The sequence below is a fragment of the Rhinatrema bivittatum genome, chromosome 3, assembly GCF_901001135.1.
Source record: "Rhinatrema bivittatum chromosome 3, aRhiBiv1.1, whole genome shotgun sequence".
In the NCBI taxonomy this organism is placed as follows: domain Eukaryota; kingdom Metazoa; phylum Chordata; class Amphibia; order Gymnophiona; family Rhinatrematidae; genus Rhinatrema; species Rhinatrema bivittatum.
In genome coordinates this window covers 559,966,116-559,989,176 of record NC_042617.1, presented here as the reverse complement: position 1 = coordinate 559,989,176, position 23,061 = coordinate 559,966,116, and the positions used below count along the sequence as shown (strand labels likewise).

The window sequence follows — 23,061 nt, the reverse complement described above, 5'->3', positions numbered from 1 at the left end:
TGTCCGGCGCGCCGGGGCTCAGAGTGGTATCCAGGGTCAAGAGGTTAGTCTCGTGCTCCTCGAGACTTCCTACCGCGACCGCACTTCCCGGCGTCTGGTTAGTATCCGCGGAGAAAAAACCCTCTATGCGCGGCTGAAGATGGTTGCTTGAGGGTGAACTTGTCGTTACCCCTCTAAGCTTAGCCTTACGCTTCGTATGGGGCATAATAGTGCAGCAAAATTAGAAAAATAGGAAAAGCTGTATCGAAGGTTTTCCTCCATGTCTTACATGGCGGCCATCTTGAGTCTCTCCCGAAATATATTTCTTTTGAGCACATTGGTTGCACGAACATTTTTCAAAACTCAAAAAAATATGACCTATGATTATATACCTTGGCAGAGTTAACATTCTGTGCTTTTTCATAGCACATACACGATGATGCCATATATGAAGGTCATCATATAATTTATTATTTAATTTACCTATATGGTTCTCTTTATTTGCTCATAATGTATCAGGGGAGATAGTAGCTATATAACATAGAAAAGAAAAGCTATCACCTGTACTTGAAATACTCATGTTGACACACTGTTTCTGTTAGTTAAAATCTATTATAAATACATAATTTTTAATTGTGTGGAGAGGACTATGGGAGGATTGGTGTAGTGCTGTAAACTTTACCTAGGGTATTTAATACCCTTGCACTGGCCCTGACCAGCCCTGGTGTTTCTGGTGATCCCAGTTCTCTAATACAGCATTTAAGGAAAGTATCCACTTTTGATTGTTGGTCGTCTGTCATGCAAATGTACCATCAGTCACTGCAATAGTTATTTTAATCCTTCACATGCTTCTTCCTACTGCAATGTGTTCACAGACCAATGCACAGAAACAGCCTACTGCCACTACCATCTTAGGGTAAATATCACCAGGCCTGCACTCTGCTAATGTACAGTGGGGATGGGTGGTGAAGGAGAGGAGAGGAGGGCAGGATTCAATAAATGATGCAGTACTCAGATTCCCAAAACATTTCCTTTCAGAAAACCAGCTCGGATAGAAACAGGTAGATAAAATAAATTTGCGGAGACCCAGAGCAAAGCAAAACTATTTCAAACCAAAATCCAATCAGAATGTGTTTATTTCTCTTTTTGAAAGATTTAAGGCTGTAAGGATTGAGCTGCATTAAGACTGCTGACAAAACTGCTGTTTTCGTTTCAGACCTGTTGCTTTTAGTTTCCTGGGTGAGTGACTGCAATGGGTTGTTTACCTGCTGACCCACCAGCAGGACCAGATCCCAACTCTGACATTTACCAGCACTGCCATGATGATGCATTGTACAGCACGGATGAGCTGGCAGCCTCATTTCCCTTGGAAGCATCCAGTGCAGCATGATCACCTCTCCTCTGCAGCGCAGGTGCCTGAATCCTCTGCAGACTGGAAAGGGAGCATCGCCAAAATACTAAAAATAAATATCCTAAACAGCGGGTTTATGTCTTCAAATGTACAAATTCTAAGGCAGAGAGATCAAATGGTTCTTTTACAATTTCTACTATTTACAATATTAAAAAACTGCACTAAACATCAAATGATGCAAATTTTTAAAAACCTCTTCCTAGTATGAGCAAGGAATTCCAGTCCATAGATCAAAATAACCCCCTCTTTTTTTTTTTTTGAAAAATGTTAAGTGTTTTGCAAATGTCAGTAAAATATGCAACAACAAAGCAATTCCTGCTGTGGTGGTTTTTGAAAAGAAACTCTGCAGGGGAAGACCAAAAAGAAATCAAGGTCATCTCACTCTTTGGTAACCAAATATCAGCACAGCGAGGACATTTCAAGTGATAAAAAGCATTGTAATAGACCTTCCCATATTCAGTTGGAAGCGACAATCTTCAGGTGAGATGGTGCTCTCAAGCCTGAAAGCCTCATCCATGGCTTTGTAGTGCAAGTCTTCAGATTTAATTATTTTTTTAAAAATGATAAATTCATATTTATCAGTTTGTCAGCTTGAAACTTCCAAACCCTGGCAGTGTATTGCTTATTTTTCCATTTCATCTTGCTACTTAGTGCATTATGCTTGCAATTATATGTTCAACAACTGCCATTCTCTGCAGGATTTCTGATCTCGGTTCTCAAGGATCCAGTTCACTGTGCAAGCAGGTGCTCCAAAAACAGGATGGTCCTTCCGGATGGATTTAAAAAAAAAAAAAGGCTGCAAGCCGCCTGTTACATGGCAGCTACAGAGGTGCCCTAAAGCCGGCTCTGGCCTTAATGCACAAATAAATCTATAAAACCTGAAAAAATATATATTTAGTACCAGGGAAAAAAAAGCACGATCTACTGATCTCTATTTGCTAGCCTCACATGCTTGCTCTAACATACACACAGAAAATACATGCAGATCCAGTAACCGGCCTTGTTAACTGCCTCCATCCAGCAGTGCCTCTCAACCCATCTCCCCCTGCCTAAAAAGTTACTAAGTATTATAAACATAACACTATAAAGCAACCGCCCACCTTGTACCTGAAAAAGCTTCTACCATCTTGTCTTGGCTTTCTTTGACCTTCCCCATACTCTCCAATGATTGAAGTTTCCAAAAACTGAATAGGAGATCCCAGTGTCTGTAAGGAAACCTCCTCAGCGGGACTTTTCGGCTTTTTTTTTTGCGGCCCCCAGAGCTCAATTCAATGCAAGTTCTATCCAAACTCTTATCGTGTAGAGCTAGCAATGCCCCTGCATTCAATACATGCATATCAAGTTCACAAAAAAAAAAGCTCAACACGACTGAATTATACATTCAGGGCTTCTCGTCCTGTGATCTCTACCCTACTTATCCTATACACCCATCTGAAGGAAAAAGAAAATCCCCAAATAGCACTCTCTGTCCTTCCTGTTAACTTTCTTCCACTAAAGAGCTAGCACAAATGTCTGATGTATCGCCTTTTACTAGCTGATCTGTCAAATCTTTGCGATGGGGGACTCCGTCAACTTCCTTGGCCTTTACTAACTCACAATTCCCATCTGTGTTTCCGCCAGGAAACCTCTCCGCCCGCCTCAGGCTCCTGCTCTCCCAGGCCTGCTGGGCACTGCCTCCTGCTGCCTCGGTTGCCTCCCCCTCTCCTTCGCAGATGACCGTCATGGGGCTGCTCTGCAGGCGGTTCCGCGTGTTGTACCTGCTGCTGGCAGCGGAGGGAGGGGTCCGGGATCTCCCGTACCTGGCGCCAGAGAAGGACAGGCTGCGGGGCATCAGGCCCTCGCTCCTGGCCCACTCCTCCTGGGCTCTTCTGCCTCTGCTCGGCGAACTGCTGGGGGGGCTCTCGGGGAGCTCAGGAGAAGACTCCGACCTTCCCCTCTGAGACCTCGGGTCCGTGCTCCTCAGCATCTCTGCTGCCGACATGCGTGAGCTGGAGTCCGACCGGCTCCCTTTCTTCAGGAGCAGGGCTTTGAAGTTGTCGCTGCTGGTGCTGGTTTTTCGCATGCTTCTCTGGATGGATCCGGTCTGCTTCGACGGGCCGAGGTTTGGGACACCACCTGTTGGTGTCACCGGAGGCGAGGGTGAATGATTTCTGGTGTGGTCGTCCTCAGAATCCTTGCGGCCAAGAACCTTCCTTTTGGATCTTAAATGTAAAAAGAAAAAATATAAATATGTAATTGAGCCTGTATATATATACCATACAACTCTGTTTTTACTAGCGGGAATGGCTTCTATAGGACAACAGTTAACATCCAGTGAGTGGGATCAAATTTGTTGGATGTGCAAGTATTTGGAGGAAGCAAAAGATAAAATACTAATATATATATATATATACATACACACACACACACAAGGAACACGGCATCCAAAAATAGAATGAAACAAATTTATAAAAATGGTTCTCCTTTGTAAATGTGTGTATAAATATGATAGCAACAACTCCGCCAGAGAACAGGGTATTTAGTAGCAGTTCAGCACTTCCAGATATGGCCTGCACCATCAATAAATACCCTACCCAGAAGGAACCGCTGCTTACAAGAAAACTACCCCCTCTGGGTACAATACAGCAAATACCTAAGCTCATCCTGTATCAGTTAAGCCATTTCTTTTACAATTTTTTTCAAAAGTCGCATCCCTTCCGTTCCTGTGAACACATGGGAGAAGCCATATTTGGCAACGTGTCACAAATTTCGTTAGTTTGGTTCACATAATATGTGATGTCATGTAGATCAACCATGGACCAATTCAGATCCGGTGAATGTTGGGTGGTGTGACTAGTTAACATGGCTGCCTCCAAGCCTTCCGGGGAATTGAAAGACAGTAACTTACAGACTTTAACAATAGTAACACTTATTACTCTTTTTTTACTTGGTGTGTTTTTGAAGTGCTACACAGAACACACGTGGTGTGACTTTCTTTTAACAACTGCAAGCAGCAGACTCTAGAGAGGGGACAGGCAACTCCGGTCCTTGAGTGCCACAAGCCAGTGAATATTTTTTAGAATATTCACAATGAATATGTATGAGATGCATTTGCATGCAATGGAGGTGGTACAGGCACATGCACTTCATGAATATTCAGTGTGGATATCCTGAAAACCCCAAGTACCAGGTGCTTGAAGACTGGAGTTGCTTACCCCTGCTTTAGAGTGTAATGCAGCCAGCCAGCCTCTGTTTCCTTAGGGCAGTGGTTCTCAACCCAGACAGTCAGGTTTTCAGGATATCCACAACGAACATGCATGAGATAGATTTGCATACAATAAAGGCGGAGCATGCAATGGCTAGAGGTTTCCTGAGGACTGGGTTGAGAATATCTGTCTTGGGATAACACAGTTTGTAGCATATGGTACATGCCACTCAAGGGGCCACAGTGATTCGGCATAAGGAACAAGTTAATAAAAATCAAGGCGTGAATGGCAGAGCGGCCACATTTCTGGTCAGTTTATGAGGTGGCCCTGGCACTAGGCTCCAGATAGGGTTGCCAGCTTGCCTTCTCAAATGAAGGCTAGATGAACTGTCACTGCCTATTCAACTTCATTAGCGGAAGCCAGTTCTGAAAATGCAAAATAAGGAACAGGAACTCTCCAAACTTATAAGCTGTGTGATTGAGAGGGAGAGGAGATGGGAAAATCAGGACCACCTCCTCCTTATCTACAGAGGTTTTTCCACTGAAGGCCAAGGTGGCAATGAACAACCCCCCAAACTTATGCATGTGGAGGTTCAGTATAAGTAAACAAGAGAAATAAAGACCAAAAAAAAAAGCATGAATTTCAGTTACAGTAGTGTCCTGGAGGGTTTATTTTTGTGGATCCAAAGAATGTGGGAAGTACAGAAAATAGGGTGTTTGGGCAAAGAAGCAGAAAAACATAGGGCCTGATTTTAAAAAGCATTTACTCGAGTAAAAACCAGGTTTACTGGAGTAAATTCACTTTACTTGAGTAAGTGGGTTTTTGAAAATTGCAACAATATATGCCATTGACTTGTCTATAGGATTTACTCACATAAGTGCACTTTACTTGAGTAAATGGCTTTTGAAAATTGCTACAATAGTAGCTGTATTTACACATGTAACTCCTTTTGAAAATTACCCCCATAGTGAGGAATTTGGGTGAAACAGGAATTAAGGTCTGACACCAGAGGCAGCTGAGCGCTTCCTGCAAATTATACACTGCAAGCAGAAAAACAACTCTGACCATGAGATGGCAGTAGGCCACCAGCACATTCAGTTCAGATGGTCCTTACTGGCTCTAAACCTGAAGGCTTTTCCCCTTCGAGCAGTCTAAAATCATGTCATTTTAGGCTATCTGCAGGCCAGAAGTGCTGCATCCCTCATTCCGTATATATGGACTGGGAATTCTAATCTTTCACGGATTCCAGTCCAACACCTATCACACAGCTTGCCAAATCACTGGCATTATCACGCCACCTGCCAGGATACGCTCATGTTCAGCCCATCTCAAACCGAAACACATAACCAAGGCAGGAGAGCAGAAGGCATAATATGGAGAAAGGGGAAAAACGGAACGTATGATGGAATTTACGAGATGAAATAAAAACATAAAAGCTAAAGGACAGTGAATCAGCAAGATATTGGAACATGCAGAGTATCAGCTTTGCTTGGGAAGCTAACGTACAGATAACATAACACTGCTTCACGATATGCAACTCTTAGTTTGAAATAATTTTAAAATAAAACAGAAAGTTTGACATTTTATTTCATTCAGATTGAGGGCGTCTTACTGGAGAAATGTCATTGGCAGGAGCATATGGCCAAGCTTACACCTAGACCATGTTTTTGGAATCCGTGTTTGGCTGTAAAAATCACAGCACTTAGCAGCAGCAGCAGCTTGCAAGAGACAAATTCAGGGAGTTACCTGTGAATAGCTGCAAAGAGATCCTCGGTGGTCCTAGGTCTGGTTGGAGTCATCGCCCCCTCGCTGCCCTCCTCCGATTCAAACACGTCGGCTGCGTGGAAAAGAAGCTCACATTGCTCACTGGTGACAAAAATCAGCACGCTATGTACAAAAACAACCCTGCTATATCTTGGCCAACTGTGGTATGATAAACGCAGAATGAGAGGAGTAGAATACGGAGGAGTTTCAGCATGTGTGACATTGGGAAAAAAAAAAACACACTCAACCACCCTGCAGTTGGCAGAATTATTTTCACCAACATGAAAAATATCATGATGCTATGAAGCTGGAGTATGTCTGCAGCCTCCATTTTATTCTTTAATTGCTTGGGGTGCATGAAACTTTTGTTCCTCCGGAGCTGAATTAACAAACTAAACAGGAACACATACTGGGCTATACTGCCACTTAGTCCCCAAAACCAACGGGATCAGCCTTTTGAACCAAATCAAATGCAGGGGTGGAGCTAAGAGCCGAGGATGTTCCTTTTTTTTTTTTTTTGGCAGAGAATGAAAACCTGCATAAGGAGAGCTGCCACCCCATTTCAGTGGAGACTTGATTACATTTCAGACATTTCCAAAGCAGGAGAATTCAACCTCCTAAATCTCCTATCCACCCTGGCCGTCCATAGGAGCCCCCGCTGACGTCATCCTTCCCTGACTGGGGGAGGAAATGCCATCGACCTGCTGCAAAATTCTCGCCCACGGTTATAAAACGAGAAAACTTCAGAAATGTTTACATACCAGGTACCAAGAATCTGCTGTTCTCCAGCTAGCCCCACTTGTCATTAGCCCAACCACTAATCGGGGGTTTTCTGAAGGCGCACATTCAGGGCAGAGAGGCTCAGGAGGAAGGATATTGCTCTCTTAACCAAAGACATCCTCAAAGTGACTCCTCGGTAAGGAGTTAATGAAAAACACATTATATAGCCTTTCACTCCAGGGAACTGAAGCAACAGAAGGCTCTTCAATGTATCGACTTGCCTGGGGTTTTTTCTTTAAACCTTATGCAAATTTCCCTGGTTTTCAATTAAATGATGTCCACCCTAGGATTGTGGCCCTACTGTTTCTTTTTAGAAAAAAAAAAAAATTCATTGAAATTATCCTTCAAACTGTTTACTTTGTAGGGGTGCAGTTGAGTGAATGGATTAGATCAGTGGTTCCCCGACCTGTCCTGGAGGTGCCCCCCCCTTCCCCAGGATATCCACAATGAATATGCATGAGATAAATTTGCATGCAATGGAGGAAGTGCCTGCACATTTATTGTGGTTATCCTGGAAAAACTGGTCTGGCCCGGTGGTCCCGAAGGACCGGGTTGAGGACCACTGGTTTAAAACAGCTCTTGCAGGCTCAGCTGTGTGCCCTTGCTATACAGATGTACCTATGCCTAATGGATCCACAAACATCTGCTGGTGAGAGCAGCTGCAACCCAAATTTACACAGATTTAGAGAGCTCAGAGCAGCCAAGCAGGGGAAGCTTTTCAAAATTATTTGGTTTTAGGAATGAAATGAAAATATGAAAGAAAAAAAAAATAAAAGGGATTCCTATCAACTTCCGTTGCTTTTCTTTACAAAATGTAGACATCGCTGCTGCTTTCAAACTGCATTTTTCAACAGTGCCAAACTATCCCTTAACAGCAAAGTGTGTTACCAAATCTGAATTTTACAGACAAAGTCTGGAACTTCTGTTTTGTCATACAATGACAATTAGCTAAAATAAATTGATTAGTTCACGCCACCCATCAACCAGATGCCAACTAAGTTAGGACTACGACATAGTCATAATTTATATTTTGAGCTATAGAACAGAGCAGTATTAACAGTCTCAGCAATTGGATACTTAGATGAACCTTCTGAACTTAATCTCCGTGATAACCCCCCCTCCCTGCCATTCAATACCTATCCAAGACAAACACAACCACCCGAAAGCTAGGCTTCTTCCAATTATTCCCGGCCAGAGAAAAACAGTGATTGCAATGCAAGGTAATTTCAAAAGACATTTCCAATCTTACCACTGTCATCTTGGCACGGCTGCCCGCTGGCGTTGGCACAGCCATCTGAGGTGGTGTCTGAAGCACTGTCTTCATCCAAAATCGTTTTCTCCTCCTCCTCCTCCTCTCCCCACCACTCATGGGTGTCCTGAGCAGGTGCTGCTGCTGTGGCAGGAAAAGCCTCACTTAAATCGGCATTTAACATTTCACAAAAGGAGGAGGGGCCTGCGAGGCCTGTGCTGGCAACCAGGCTGCCCGAGTCCGTCTCCTCGGAAGCGCGAGGGGCTACGAGAAGCTCTCGGGCCTCCTCGCGACGCGCAGGCAGCGAGTCCCCCTCCGTGGCGCTTGGTTTGCTTCTCACATTTTCATTCACCTGAGCTAAGTTTTGCACGGCCAGATCAAGCTGTTGAGGTGGAACGAGGAGGAACAGTTTGGGTTTCTTTGAAATGGGAGGCGGTTTCTTGCTGGGAGATGAGCTTGGACTTCCAGTCTTTCCCGGGGAATCTGACTGCTCCAGGGGTGGTGGAAGGCGGAGGCCAACCTGTGATTTTTCATTCTCCACGGCAACTACTGGCATCTCTCCCAAAACAGCAGCGGTGTGCTTTGCCCCAGTACTGGCCAGCTCAGCTGGAGTGCCGCAATCACCTGAATGCAAGCCGCTAGTGAATACCTGATGGGGATATTTGGCAGCTGTGTTTCGAATTTTCATTTCTCCTTTGTCAATGCTCATTCCATGATCTGGGAAAGGAATTGGTCCTAAAGGCTTCTGTGGCACTGTAGGTTTAGTGGTTTCCTGAGATTTTGATGCTAAGTCAACCAGCTGGTCAATCTCTGTTTTTGCTGCTTTCTTCACAGACCTCAGTTGTATCGTCTGCAATTCCTGTGTGGTAACTAGAGGCATAATTGGTCGAGGGGTCTCTGGTTTATTTAATAACTGTTTGTGAGAACCGAGTAAAGAACATTCCTTGTTGAATTTTTCCAGGAGAATTGGTTGATGTCTAGTCCTATCTATTATTTTGGAGTCTAGCGGTGGGGCTGGTGGAGGAAGAAAAGATGGCAAAGGAGGGGGTGAAGGAGGAGGAAGACGAGATGGACTTGGACACTGGTTATTCACAGAAGGTGTTGCTTGGGGGTAAGAAAACCAAGGTGTGCTAGTCTGAAGAGAAGACTGCATAACAACTGCTGGAGGTGGAGGGGGGAAACTGGGAGAAGATGGCTGAGGAGACAGATCCAATATATCTGTTAATGGATAAGGTGGCGGCAGAGGATTGGGGCTGTGTGGAGATTCTGGAGGAGACTTCTTCCCATTCTGTGGATGAGAGTCCGAAGTGTTTGATGAAAGAGAAGTAGAGGATGAGGAGATGGAGACTGCTGACAACAACGAGGACTTTCTTTCAGGCACTTTAGGTTTTTGCTTGGGCTTTCCATGTCCTTGTGTCACGTTTTTCACAAACACAGGCACAGGCGTAAGTGCTGTGGGTGTATTTGACTGGCTGGAATATCCACTAGATGGTGAGGTAACTCGGTGGGACTTTGCTGGAGAATAATTCTTTGGTTTCATTGACTGAGTGGGCACTTGTGGTGCAGAAGCCCTAGGTCCATAATTGAGGTGGGCGATGGTACTATCATTATGTGCAACTCTGGGATTTGCAGGAAGAGCTACTGGAGACTTTGGCTGATCATCCTGTATCCCAGTGCAGTCAATGTAGTAACCCCAGGGGTCAGCATACTCTGACCTGATGCTGCTCGTTTCACTCTGAGATGGTGTCATGGCACAGATAGAGTACATATTGGGGGCTGAGGCAGACATCCCACTGCTACTTGCACTAACCGTGCTCTGGCTGCGCGAGCGCCCCACCCAGGGTTCCTCATAGTCACTGCACGGGCTTTGAGATGGAGAGCTACCATCCTTGCACTTCAAGTTCATCTGCAGGGAGTGTTCAAGAGTAGCAATTAGTGTTTCATTCAGCACTTGACCATTGGACTGTGCTTTGTTTTTGGGAGGCCTTCGCAGAGAGTCTGTCCTGGATGGCGGCAGAGGTGGCTTCTTTGCTTTCTTCAAAGATATGCTGCGTGTGAGGGATGAGTCATTGTAGGTTGACCCGTTGTCTTGGCTTTGTTTATCCTTTCTATCAAAAACATTAATCATGCTGTGTCTTGGGTTTCCAAAACCTCTGCCGCCAATGCAACGTTTCCCAGACCCAAGTCCAGCATCCGAGTGCATGGAAGTGTAGTAGCCATCATGGTCCAATGAATGCAGCGAGCTTGAATCTACTTTAATTGACGCTGTCCTTCCAAGACTGCTGCTGCTCATGGGGCTGGTACAGCCGGGACTCATACAGAATGGATTCTGTGCAGGGTTGCTGCCACTGGCCCGAGTTTCGTAAACCCAGTGGTCTGTGCTGTTCTGCAGTCTGCCTTTAGAAAAATTAGATCTGTTCCTGCCATCACTGTCCTGGAAGCAGTTTTCACAGCTGGAGCTGCTTTTGTAGCTATAGATGAAGTTGTGGGGCCCGTTGTCCCCACTGCCCGGTGTGCTGAGAGAAACAGCAGAATCACAGGGTGAAGGCAACATGGCGCCATTGGGTGGAACCAAATCTGAGCTTTGAGAGTGGCGGGCTGAGTCACTTTCACTCCAGTGACCACTAGAGGAATGTTGATCTTCTTTCTGGTTTACTCCATTGCTGGTATGAGGATGGCTTCCAGATGCTGCCCGGGTGTATGAAGATGAACAGGCGATCTTATCATCCAGCTGCCCAGCACTTTGCGAGGTGTGAATTACGATAACTTCAGAAGAGGAGGATAATGTGGCATTTGGGATGACACTGGTTGAGTAAGCAGCATGAGGGGAAACCATACATGCTGGATGCGATGCCATTTCCCCCTGGTAGCTTCTCACCTCCTGGGATTTTGGCCTGGGCAGTGCCCCCATTCGAGGGTTATTCCTCAAGTGAACAACACTTTCATCTACCTGAAGTTTGCTTATCTGGTGTGGCAAGGTGCTGACTGCATCTTCCGCTTGGTAGGCTATGCTCTGCTTCTGTTCCAGAGACTGCAGAGACACCCGAGCGCCTGGCCTGGGCAAGCTGTGGAAATGCACGTCCCCATTGAGGTGGGAAGACACAAGACCAGTAGGGTCACTCAGGGTGGACATGTTTCCAGAGGAGCTGGACATCTGGGATGCAATGCCTTGTCCTTTCTGTGCCCTTATTCTTCTCACCGACGGGGGCACGACTTTTATTTCATCTGTCTGGCAGCTGGAGTCCCTGGTTTCTGATCTCTGTGGAGAGTGGCGGCAGGTTTCCAGTTTCCCCAGCGTGGCATAGTGATCTGGGATGTACATGGAGCGCCCTTGAAAATTGCGAGGACTCGTTCCAGCTGCCAAATTCAAAGCAAAAACAGAATTATTCCCTGAATAACCGTTGGAGTCCCCCACCCTTATGATTCATTTTTTTTTTTTTTTACAAAGCAAAGGCGCTGCAATAACCTGTTAGCCCACGCTAAGGTGAGACTTCACAAGCTTGGAAAAGTCACAGTACTTACAACAGCCAGCCGATAGGTTATCTACCACATCCAGTCATAACCTAAACTGATCAAGCAACAACGTTTTGTCTGGAAAATATCTTTAAAAAAAAATAAATCCTGCCAAACTTGAAAATTATTCCTCCCTGCCCCTTTTTTCTCCTTCAGCAGTCTCTCCTGCTCCCCCTCCTCCCAGAATCCATGCCTAAATGGGCTCAGGGGACCACACTGGTCAGCAGAGGCCGCCATGATAGCGGGAATCATCTTCTCTCCCTCCTCAAGCTGGAGTGTATCAACCTCCGAAGAGCACCCATGCCCGACTAACCCAGACAGTCAGGGGACTCAAATCCGTATCTCCTGCACCAAAACCCTATGGCCTGAGCCACAGGGCTGGCTCTCTCCCCTCATTTTACAAACTATTTTCCATTTGCAATAAAATATTTATTCTGAGGAAAATTACCTTCCGACACCCATTTTTAAAAACAAAGCCCATTTCCCCCCTTACTACTGCTGCTGCTATTCCTGTGACTCAGTGTGTCACAAATATAACCGCCTCGTGTTCCCCCAACCCTCCGGAAATACTGCGGTGTCAGAACACAGGAGAGCAGGCCTGAGATTATGAAAGGGATGGTGACCCTGAACAACCTCATGCACAGACTCTGCTCGTGGAACAGCGGGGCACCAAGGACTCCCTCTCAACAGGCAAAACCCAGCCGTTTGGGGGGAAGCTGGGGATGGGAGATGGAGCAGGTAGTGCAATAGACAGAGAAAGAGAGAGAGAAAAAGAGAGGGGGAGAGAGAGAGAGATAATTTGTTTGAATTAAAAAAAAAAAAGTTAGATATTCACTGAACCAAAATAAAAGAAAAATACCACCCCCTGCGCACAGGAGTATCACAACAATCAAGAATTTAGCTGATCTGCTTTTAGAACTGCCCCACCTTCTCCCCCACAGGAAGGATTTATACAGCCCTCCTCATCAAAATTCACATTCAATGCTTATGTACTTTAATTAAAAAAACCTCACACACAAACAAAAAAAGACTGAGGGGAAAAAATATGCATTTCTTTGATTGCAGAAATCCTAAATCTAGATGAGTCCCCCCCCCCCCCCCACTAGTTAGATAAAATGATTTAACTTGTGTAAAGAAGCTCAGTAGCTGGTACGTGCCCACATGGCCATCAGACTGTATTGGGTTTCATGAGCATGGGTAGATGTGATTAGTCTCAGCAGGGATGGGCAATGAGGATGGAGAGCAATGGATGGAATACAGTTCTGATGAGCCATACCTAGCTCCTTCTGTATGTTGTCGGGGACGCCTGTAATTGTCTTTCTCCTTTTGACTTTCTTCGGCCGTCTTACCAGCGTGTCTGTGTAAATAAGAGACCGCCGAATGCCGGCCTGGCGGTCGAAAGTCTCCCCTAATACAGAGCAGTAGGAACAAGCAAAGCAACGTTACTTCCAAGCACGCTGACCTCACGCGCCTTTCACCTGGAGATGGTCAGAAAACCGTCACAAAAGGGATGTGTGCATGATGTTAGTTTACCGTACAGTAAAGGGCAAGGGAAAATGTAATACAGCACCCCTCCAACTATAAGGCTTGAGGTTACCAATTAGGCACAGGACAGTAAAAACCTTAACAAACAAACTGTAAGGGAAGAACGTTACAGAGCCTGATGGGCAAGAGCATAGGCCAATGCTGGGTGTGTGCGCGCCTCCTCGCTACTCAGAGTCCTGGGGGTGACCGAGCGCATGGCATCCATTCCTGGGGCTAAAACCAGGCGACAAAATTTGTTTCACTTGGGGGTTGTATGTGGCACCCCCCCCCCCAAGTGTTATTAACCCCTGTAGATCCTTGTAACAGGAAGATGTAGACACTGAAAGCAATTTATTAGAGGCCTGATTCAGAGATAGCACAACATCATAAAGCCTTAGAGTGGTAAGTGTGCTGTAAAATAAATGAAAGAATTCCACTGATCTGAAAGACCGTTTCCCCCATCCCACAACCCCCTTAAGTCTCCTTTTAATTCAGGACACAGACTATACTACAGCACCTGGCAGCAAATCAGTGAATTTGCGTGTATATATATATATATATATATATATATATATACACACACATACACACATCATATCTGGGCATTCTTTTTGTACCATCTTAGTATCTGTTCTCACTCTTTAGAGAGATGAAACTCCCCCGTGCCAGCACTACGGGGCTCATTGAGTAAAAGCGGCACTCTCTGCGCACTCTGCTGTGTTACAGATCACGCTCGCCAGCTGCGCAGAAAGCAGACCTCAGAGTTCAGGTGCCCGCTGTTACCCGTCCATCGTGCGGCTGTTTACCGTACGTGCAAGGCCAACGCCATCCTGCGAGCAGTGTGAGCACCGCAGAGGCGTGCACGCAGCCTGCATCTACGTTCATTCGCTGTGTCCCGAGGGATCTGGAGTTTTAAGAGCAGAGTTCTCCGATGTTTCAACACTCACCCCGGGCAGAGCGGTGGCTTTAATGTCCATCAGGCACTACCCGCTTCCAAGCAGAAAGCGGGTCCCGGACAATCACTGGAATGTGGAGAACCTGCAAACTCGACTGTCATAAACTGCATACTCCCCCCTCCCATTTCTATTGCTGATTTTACCCATTCTGCTCATCCCATTCCCTCTAACAATCTGCTGCCATGTCTTCTTCCATATACCAGTGGAAAACGGGCCCAGCAACCACTGTGGCCAATGCCCGAGACTGGCCAGCAGAGGGGCACTGTAAGAACAAGCTAGCCAGCACCGGGGGGGGGGTCAGCAATTCATCATATTATCACCTCCAATCCTAGCATCAGCTGCCCTTAGGGCTGAGGAAATAAAATATGCACTTCCCGAGCTGGGCATCCAGTCAGCAGCAGCTTTAGCATGTTAATATGCCACACCTCCATCACCCCCGGTCCAGGCACCGGACATGCAGCGTCATGCGTGTTGCCGTTTGTCCTACTGGAGAGTTAAATTGAGGTACAAATAAAGGCAGACGGCACTGCCAGCAGCCGCCCAGACAAAGGGGCTTTATCAACCAGCTACTTACGTTTACTATGGTCAATTCCTAGACGTGGACGTTTAGGAAGAGATGCAGGACTTCCAACGTGTCAAGCAAATCAATTATTTTTCCAACTTTTGAGTGGGAAATGTGACTGCCTTATCTAGTGTGTCTATCCACACCAACTATTATTCAGCTTTGTAATCCCCCCCCCCCTCCCCTTAGAGATCCCTCTGTGTTTATCCCAAGCTTTCTTGAATTCAGAAACTGCCCTTGTCTCCATTACCTCCACTGGGAGGCCGTTTCATGCACCTACCACCCTCTCTGTAAAGAAATATTTCCTTAGTTTACACAGTTCGCCCTCATCCCATGATCCTTGCGCTCCTGTCTCCTGTGTTTGCAAACCTTGGATGTGTTTAAATATCTCTATCGTATCTCCTCTATCCCATTTTCCCTCAATTATCTTTATATTTAGATCTTAAAAGTGCCACACTGTACCAGTTAGGTAATAAAGCATGACTCCAGTGGCACTTGTGCAGCTCTCCTGACATCTGGAAAAAATTATTTACACTTCCTTCAGTACTTCCCTATGAATTAAACCAAATAGAGGCAGCTAGGTTGCGTACAGCGTACGGTCATTCCACCTGGGCCCATGCTATCTTCTGCTGATAACTAGTCAAATTTGTGCTCTGAAAACCTTGAGGATTAATTTTGTATATGTTCTACATCTATGATACCCACAAAGACCTACAGACTGCTTTCCTGGGTTAGGTCAGAAAAATATGGCTTGTGAGGTTAGATGTATTGTTATACATTAAATGTATGATGTTAATTCTATTAGCAATGAACATGATGAAGGAGCACCAGTACAATTAGTCAAGAATAAAACTAAAAAAAAAAACAAAAAACCAAACCATATGCCATGCACCCTTTTGTGACCTGGCAAGTCAAAACTGTTTTGCAGTGGTGCTGAAGCCATTTGGGGCTCCCCAGCAGTCTGATTCCTTCAGACCTCAAACGCACAAGCATGTTCACGCCTATGCAAACAACAGACTCGTGCTTCAGAGCACGGGAAGCAGACACACAAGGGCTATTTACAGCTTTTGTGGTGCAGCAGCACCAATGAAGACGTCCACTCTTCCCTTGAGGTGCTGTGGTGAAGGGCAGAAACCGTCGTGGCAAACACAGCCGAACTGGAAGCTTTTCTCCTGGTCAGTGTGCTCGGTGGCCGGGTGGAGCTGTCCTCACCCCCGTGGCCTCTGCAACCCTCCCATGCCCAATATCCCTCCCAGCTGTAGGCAACCCCCCCGAAGTAGGAAGGCGTACCGCTGATGTTAATAGGCACCACGTCGGTCTGGATGGCCTGGGCCTCCTGCCGCATTTTCTCCTCTGGTGTTGGCAGCGGGAGGGCGTTGGTCCAGTTGGTTTGAGTGTGGATATCGGAGAGCTCATCTGAAATCGGGGTCTTGGGTCTCTTGATGCTAATGAGCTTTTCCTCTTCTGTGGATGACACAAATCTCTAAACAAAACAAACAAAAAAAAAAAACCTGAATAAATGTTACATTTCTAATTGCATTAAAAATAAGGGTAGGTAAAAAGTCAAGGCTGAAATTTTGTCTGGAGTAAAATATGTGGTCACCTTAAAAGTCACATGCTGGGACCTGATTTTTAGCACATTTCTCTTCTAGAAATTTTGTCAAAAGAAAAAGATGTGTCTTCCCATTTTTTTTAATGGATTACCAGTACCATTCCAGCTGCTGCCTTCTCCTTCCAGGGCTCGATCTGCCATTTCCCTCTTCCTCCCTCGGAAGGCTTCGATCTACCACTACAGCCCCCACCACATCCTCCTCCCTCCCATGCCCTGATCTGCTGCCCATGCCGCCACCTCCTCCTCCTCCCCAATCTGCAATGGCAGCCAATAATTTGGATTATGTTGGCAGGTACTGGGAATTTGGCATTTTTTTCTTGATTTATCACATGCGATAAAACTGTTTCCCAAGTTGTGTGTGTGTTGCGACAGTGATAGGATCGTGGTGGTAACCTTGCCAGTAATACAAATTTCCATCTATAAACCGCCTACAGTCTTTAAATCCCCTGCACCCTTCTCCCCCACTGCCACCCCCCCAAAAAAATCTTCAGAATATAAACTTTTAAACAAAATAAAATAGTAAAATTCGCATATACATCTGGACATGTTTGATAAAGAGCCAAAAGCGTTAAAACATTTTAACAATCTGGTGTGCCCTTCCACTCTACCCCCCATAGGCCTGCTGTCAGGCAGTCCTGATCCTGGGCAGCGGGTGCCTCATTCCCACAGAAAGAGAGAATACGCCTCTAGCTTCCAGCACTTCCAGCCCCTGACGGGCTCAAGATACAGGGGCAGGTTTACAACTTGTGCACGGACACATGACGTGTCAAGGCTGCTACCGACCAGTCCACCGACACACACTTTTACTGTAGTTTGTATTTCCATGTTTATTTTCTGATTTTGGACAAAAGAAAACATAGCACCAGTCTGACCTGCTTCAAGTGTACCAGCTCCAGTGCTAGAACTTGCATCCCGGGGCCTCCGGAGAAGATTCAGCAGGGCTATGCATTAGCAAATAGCGGTTGTTACAGATCCATCCTATTGCGGCTGTGCTTGGCACTTTTAAAGAGATATTCACTTGGATGTACTTACTTGCCTTTCCAAGTCTATGCCCAGGGCGAGTTAAATGTCAGGTATAATAAAGTATTTCCTTGCCCAAGAGAGCTTACAATTTAAGGGTCTATGGGGAAAAAGCATTTTTCCCATAGGCACAGCACAGAGGAAAAGCCTTGGTAAATCAGGCCTTAAATTTGCACCTGAGAAAATGGAGTAGAAAGCGCCTTGCCTAAGGTGTCACAAGGAGAGTTAGCAGGATTTGAACTTATCAGCCCCTTGCTCTATCCACTAGGATACTTGTTCACTCTTTTCAATGACCATTGCAAATGCATAGCATTTGTATATAATAAAAAAAAAGGTATGCACTCTGGAAAAGCAGATTTTGATTAAAAGTATGTGCACTCTAAAAAGGTTTCAAAAAGAAAAGAAACCTGTTAAAGTTCCTGGGTGCAGCTAGCAGCCCAAAATATTTGTCAGTGCAACTGCTGCTCCTCTCTACAGGACATGGAATTCTGCATCGGCACCACCAGTAGCACGAATGCACAGACTAAGGATGCAGGGGCAGAACAGTGAGTCCTGAGAGGAAGGAGGCTCTCCTAAAAACTGATCCCATGTGACTGGGTCACTTCTTTGTGAATGCATAGGGAGTGCTTTTAATTAAATTGGACCGTCCAAACCCTAAAGAGAATTAAACACAGTTTTGAAATTTAATTTAAAATTTCTTCTATTCTGCTTATTTGATTTAAGCAGATTTCAATTCTATCATAAGAGGATAAGGATTATTTATTTTTATTTTATTTAAGGTTTTTTTATACCGGCATTCATGAAGAGCTCACATCATGTCGGTTTACATAGAACAGGGGTGCAATGGATATAACAACGAACATAGATTAAACGTGATGAAGAGAAGCAGTTACAATTAACAAGGACTGTTGAACTGGGGTGGAGGAATTAAAGAGAGATAGAAAAAGTTAATTATATACAAGTATACAATATATACATTAAACAATATATATAGCTGCTGTGTAGGATATTTGCTGGCGAGGCGTGTTAATTGGAGTTCAGGAAGGTTTGCTTAAACAGCCATGTCTTTAGTCTTTTCCTAAAGGTTAGGAGGCATGGCTCATTTCTGAGATCAGGGGGGATGGAGTTCCATAAAGATGGGGCTGCTGTGGAGAAGGCTCGATCTCTTAAGGTGCTGTGGAAGGTGGCTTTGGTAGGAGGAACATGGAGTGATCCTCTGTATGCTTCTCTGGTTGGTCTTGTGGATTTGTGTAAGCAGAGGGAAGTTGTAGGTCGATTGTGGTATGTTGGTGAATAATTTTGTATATCAAGGTGATGGATTTGTAGATAACTCTGAATTGAATGGGTAACCAATGAAGGTCTTTTAGAACTGGAGATATATGTTCTCTTTTCCTGGTGTTTGTTAGTAGACGGGCTGCTGCGTTTTGTACCATCTGGAGTGGTCTGGTGTATGATGAAGGGAGACCAAGTAAGGTAGAATTGCAGTAGTCTAAGAGAAAATAATAGCTTGGAGGATGGTTCTGAAGTCTTTGGCATGGAAGAGGGGTCTTATCCTTTTTAAAACTTGAAGTTTGTAGAAGCAGTCCTTGGTTGATTTATTGATGAAGGCTTTGAAGTTCAGCCTATTGTCGATTATCACACCTAGATCTCTCACTTGTGTGGTTTGTGGGTTGGTGGGAGGAGAGGCGTGAGATTGCTGTTCTCAGGAGTTATGACTAATATTTCGGTTTTGGATGAGTTTAGTACCAGATTTAGGCTATTGAGGAGGCGTTTGATTTCTAGGTGACAGAATTCCCAGTAGTCGAGGGTTTTTTAGTATGATTCTTTGATGGGGATCAGTATCTGAATGTCGTCTGCATAGAGGAAGTGTTTTAAGTTGAGGTTAGTGAGGAGTTGGCAAAGTGGTAGAAGGTAAATATTGAAGAGAGTAGGGGATAAAGAGGATCCTTGTGGGACTCCAATGGATGAGTTGTGGCGTGATGATTCTTTGTTCTGGATTTTGACCTTATAACCTCTGTTGGTGAGAAACGATTTGAACCAAGAGAGAGCAGAGCCGGAAATTCCTATTGCAGCTAACTGGTTGATGAGGATGGAGTGATTGACGGTATCAAATGCTGCCGATAGGTCCAGAAGGACTAATAGAAAAGATTGACCTTTGTCGAGACCTAGGATGAGGAGGTCGGTGAGGGAGGTAAGGAGGGATTCTGTGCCTAGATTTTTGCGGAATCCATGTTGTGATGCGGAGAGAAGTTTGTTATCTTCAATATAGTCTGATAGTTGGGAGTTCACAAGCCTTTCCATAATCTTAGCGATGAAGGGGAGATTGGCTATTGGGCGGTAATTGTTGGGGGTCTTTTGGTTCCAAATTTGGTTTTTTTAGGAGTGGTTTGAGTGAGGCCTGTTTGAGGTCTTCTGGGAAGGAACCGTGGGAGAGAGAACAATTGATGATGTCCGCCAGTGTTTTGGAGATGGTGTCTGGGATTGAGAGGAGGAGTTTAGTGGGGATATGATCTGCCGGGTGCGAGCATGGTTTCATTCTTTTTAGAATGATTTGAATTTCCGAGGCGGAGGTGGGTTCGAAAGTTTCGAGGTGAATGTTTTTGATGGGAGACTGTAGAGTCGATGGTAGAGGGGCGATCTTGGAGGGTAGTTGAGTAAGAAGATTCATGATTTTGTTTTGAAAAAAGAGAGCGAGTTCTTCTGCTTTCGATTGAGCTTGAGTACTAGGGCATTCTGGGGAGGGGACTTGAGTAAGGCTGGATACATAGGCGAATAGAGTTTTAGCGTCAAAGATCATGTTGTGTATTTTGGACGCATAAAAATCCCTTTTTGATTTAGAAGTGGAGGTCTTGTACAGGTGAAGCATGAGTTTGTAGGCAGAGAGAGTGCTGGCGCTTGGAGATTTCCGCCAGTTAGCTTCCTTCTGTCTTAAGTTTTGTTTGAGCCTTCTAAGTTCGTTGGTGAACCATGGTTGTTTTTTGGAGGCATTCAGGTGGGATTTTTTTATTGTTAGAGGTCAGAGTTTGTTGGCTATGGATTCTGTGATAGCATTCCAGGATCGGAGAGCCGTGTTGGGGTCGGTGAGGTCTATAGCGGGAAGGTGTTGGACCAAATGAATGTTGATGTCTTCAGGGGGGCAAGCTTTCCTGTAGGGAAAGGAAGGTGAAGGTGTATGAGGGGCACTAGTTTGTTCCAGCATGAATGAGGTAGAGATCAAGGTGTGGTCCGACCAGGGTACCTTCATATTTTTCGGAAGGGAGGGCGATTTTATGCCTTTGTTGATAAAGATCAGGTCCAGCGTATGACCTGCTTTATGTGTAGCATTGTTGACTATTTGAGTAAAGCCCATCGCTGAGAAGGCTAGGAGAATTGTTTGGCAGCTGGGAGAGAGAGAAGGATTGTCTATGTGCAGGTTAAAATCTCCTAATATTATTGCTGGGGAGTCCAGGTTGAGGAGTGTTGTGGTTATTTCGATGATGGGGGAGGGATCAGTTTCTATGAGGCCCGGGGGGGGGGGGGGGGGGCATAGACGAGTAGAATTTGAAGTTGGTGTGATGTGAAGAAGCCAATTTCGAGTTTAGTATCGGAGTGGATCTGGTGGTGTGAGAACCTGAGGTCTTTTTTTGTTGCTAGGAGTATTCCCCCTCCTCTCTTTTTCAGTCTAGGAATGGAGAAAATGTCATAGGATAGAGTCGGTAACTGGTTTATTATTGCAGTGTCTGAGGGTTTCAGCCAGGTTTCGGTTATTGCGCAAATATCCGGCTTAGCGTCGGTGAGATAGTCATTGAGGATTAGGGATTTCTTGGTCAGTGATTGCGCATTGAATAGAGATAGGGTAAATAGGGTGAGGCCAAGGAGTTGGCTTATCGGAGCAACTAAGATTGGTGTAAGTGTTTTAAGGTTGCAGTAGTGTGCTTGTCTGATAGGAATTCTTTTCTGTGCTAGGCAGTGCTGTAGAATTGGGATTGGGAAGGTTGGATGCATTTTAGATGCTTGAGTTGCTTTAGATGTTGGAGTTGTTTAAGCGGGTGCTGGAGTCGACTGAGTCGTAGGCCGAGATTAAGCTGAGAGCAATTGGTAGCAGGAGGTTTGTTGGGTGTTGTAGAAAGTGGCCGTGATTATGGCCATGATTATGATGGGAACCACGGTGCTGTATGATTCTTGCTATATTTGCTGTGATTTTTTTGCTTCAAGCCACATGACAGCACCACAGCTCTTTCAGAAATGTGCTTCTCTCCTCACTTCCAACCTGGACAATGGCATCCACCTATAAACCTGCTCATCTACTGATGTTTAAATTTTCCAAGGAAAATTCCTTAAGGGTTTGCAGCCTGAATGATACTCAGACATTTCTAATCCAAAACATAAGGTAAGTAAATGTGAGATTTAAAAAAAATGTATCTGATGGGGAGAGTTTAAGATGACTGAATTACGAATGTGTATGAAAGGTGCATGAAGGGGCAGTAGCCAGAGTTGAGGCCTTGATGATTGGTGCTTCTGCTCACAGGTTTCAAAGTTGTGTTAAGTTAACCCCTTTTTGTGATTGTTACTCTGTGTGTAACATATGTGAATGTAGCTTTGCTATGACCTAGCCTTGGTCCACTGAGACAAGAGGTGACACAGTAACCTATGCAATATACAGACTAGTCAGCATATAACAGAATGTTCAATTCTTTTAAATTGCTGTTTGATAGACTTTTAAATAACCAAACAGTACAGATTTGCAAAAATTAAAACTTTAATTTCACAAACATTTCACAAAACTTTCAGTCATTTGGCACAGGCATTAATGGAAAAAGCTTCATCCAGCAACATTTGGAAAATGGTGAGTTCCAGTGTTTCATTTTCTAAAAAATTATAATTAAAAAAAAACAAAAATGGAGAAAGACCATTTCATGAAAAAAAAAAGTCTTTTCTATGGTGAAAGTTCACAGCTAAGGAGAAATTTAAAAAAAGGCAAAAAGTTTAGTTTTTCGCTATTATTATTGTGAATAGTTTTGCACAAGTATATGAGGCAACTTTTAAAAAAGAATTAGCCTGGCACACTGTTACTGCAATGCTGGTTCTGTCACTGTAACATTTAGTTTAAATGACAAATGTGGAATCTGGCCCTCAGCACCATCTCTCTGGCCATCAAACCTAGAAGCTGTCAACACTTCTCTCTGCCTGGCCTCCTCCCAGAAGGGGTGGGGAGGAGGAGAGACTGCTGCGCTAGTGAGAGCAGCTATCACTGAGCTCTGCCTTTGTCTTTCAAAGAAAAAAAAGCGACGAGAGGACCCGTTAAACTTCGCTTTCTCCATGGCTAATGAGTACGGCCATTCCGAGACTGCACTGTATGCCACGCCGCATGTGTCAGCAGCCGGGGTCCAGGGGGTTTCACTGCTCCAAAGCCTCTGTTTTTCTACATTTCAGGGAAACTGCCTAGACAAGCTAGCACTGGACAGTATTTGTAATAAAAGGAGCCGTGGCAGAGCACAATGATGCACTGAATGATAAAGCCCTGAGC

The 23,061-nt window shown here is 45.0% G+C and overlaps 1 protein-coding gene across 6 annotated transcripts in view; it reads right to left on the bottom strand.

The window, feature by feature from the left end:
- Window positions 1-1,097: 1,097 nt before the first annotated feature.
- NHSL1 (NHS like 1) overlaps window positions 1,098-23,061 on the bottom strand; it is a 374,547-nt gene continuing 352,583 nt past the window's right edge. For 5 of the 6 annotated variants that reach the window (XM_029596468.1, XM_029596469.1, XM_029596470.1 and 2 more), the window contains 5 exons: window positions 16,214-16,406; window positions 13,158-13,289; window positions 8,369-11,725; window positions 6,322-6,412; window positions 1,098-3,591 (listed from right to left, as the gene is read on the bottom strand). In XM_029596468.1, the coding sequence (XP_029452328.1) occupies window positions 2,868-3,591; window positions 6,322-6,412; window positions 8,369-11,725; window positions 13,158-13,289; window positions 16,214-16,406 (4,497 nt within the window). In that variant the 3' untranslated portion in view covers window positions 1,098-2,867. The remainder of the gene's footprint in view (window positions 3,592-6,321; window positions 6,413-8,368; window positions 11,726-13,157; window positions 13,290-16,213; window positions 16,407-23,061) is intronic. The other variant, XM_029596471.1, reaches the window with a different exon arrangement.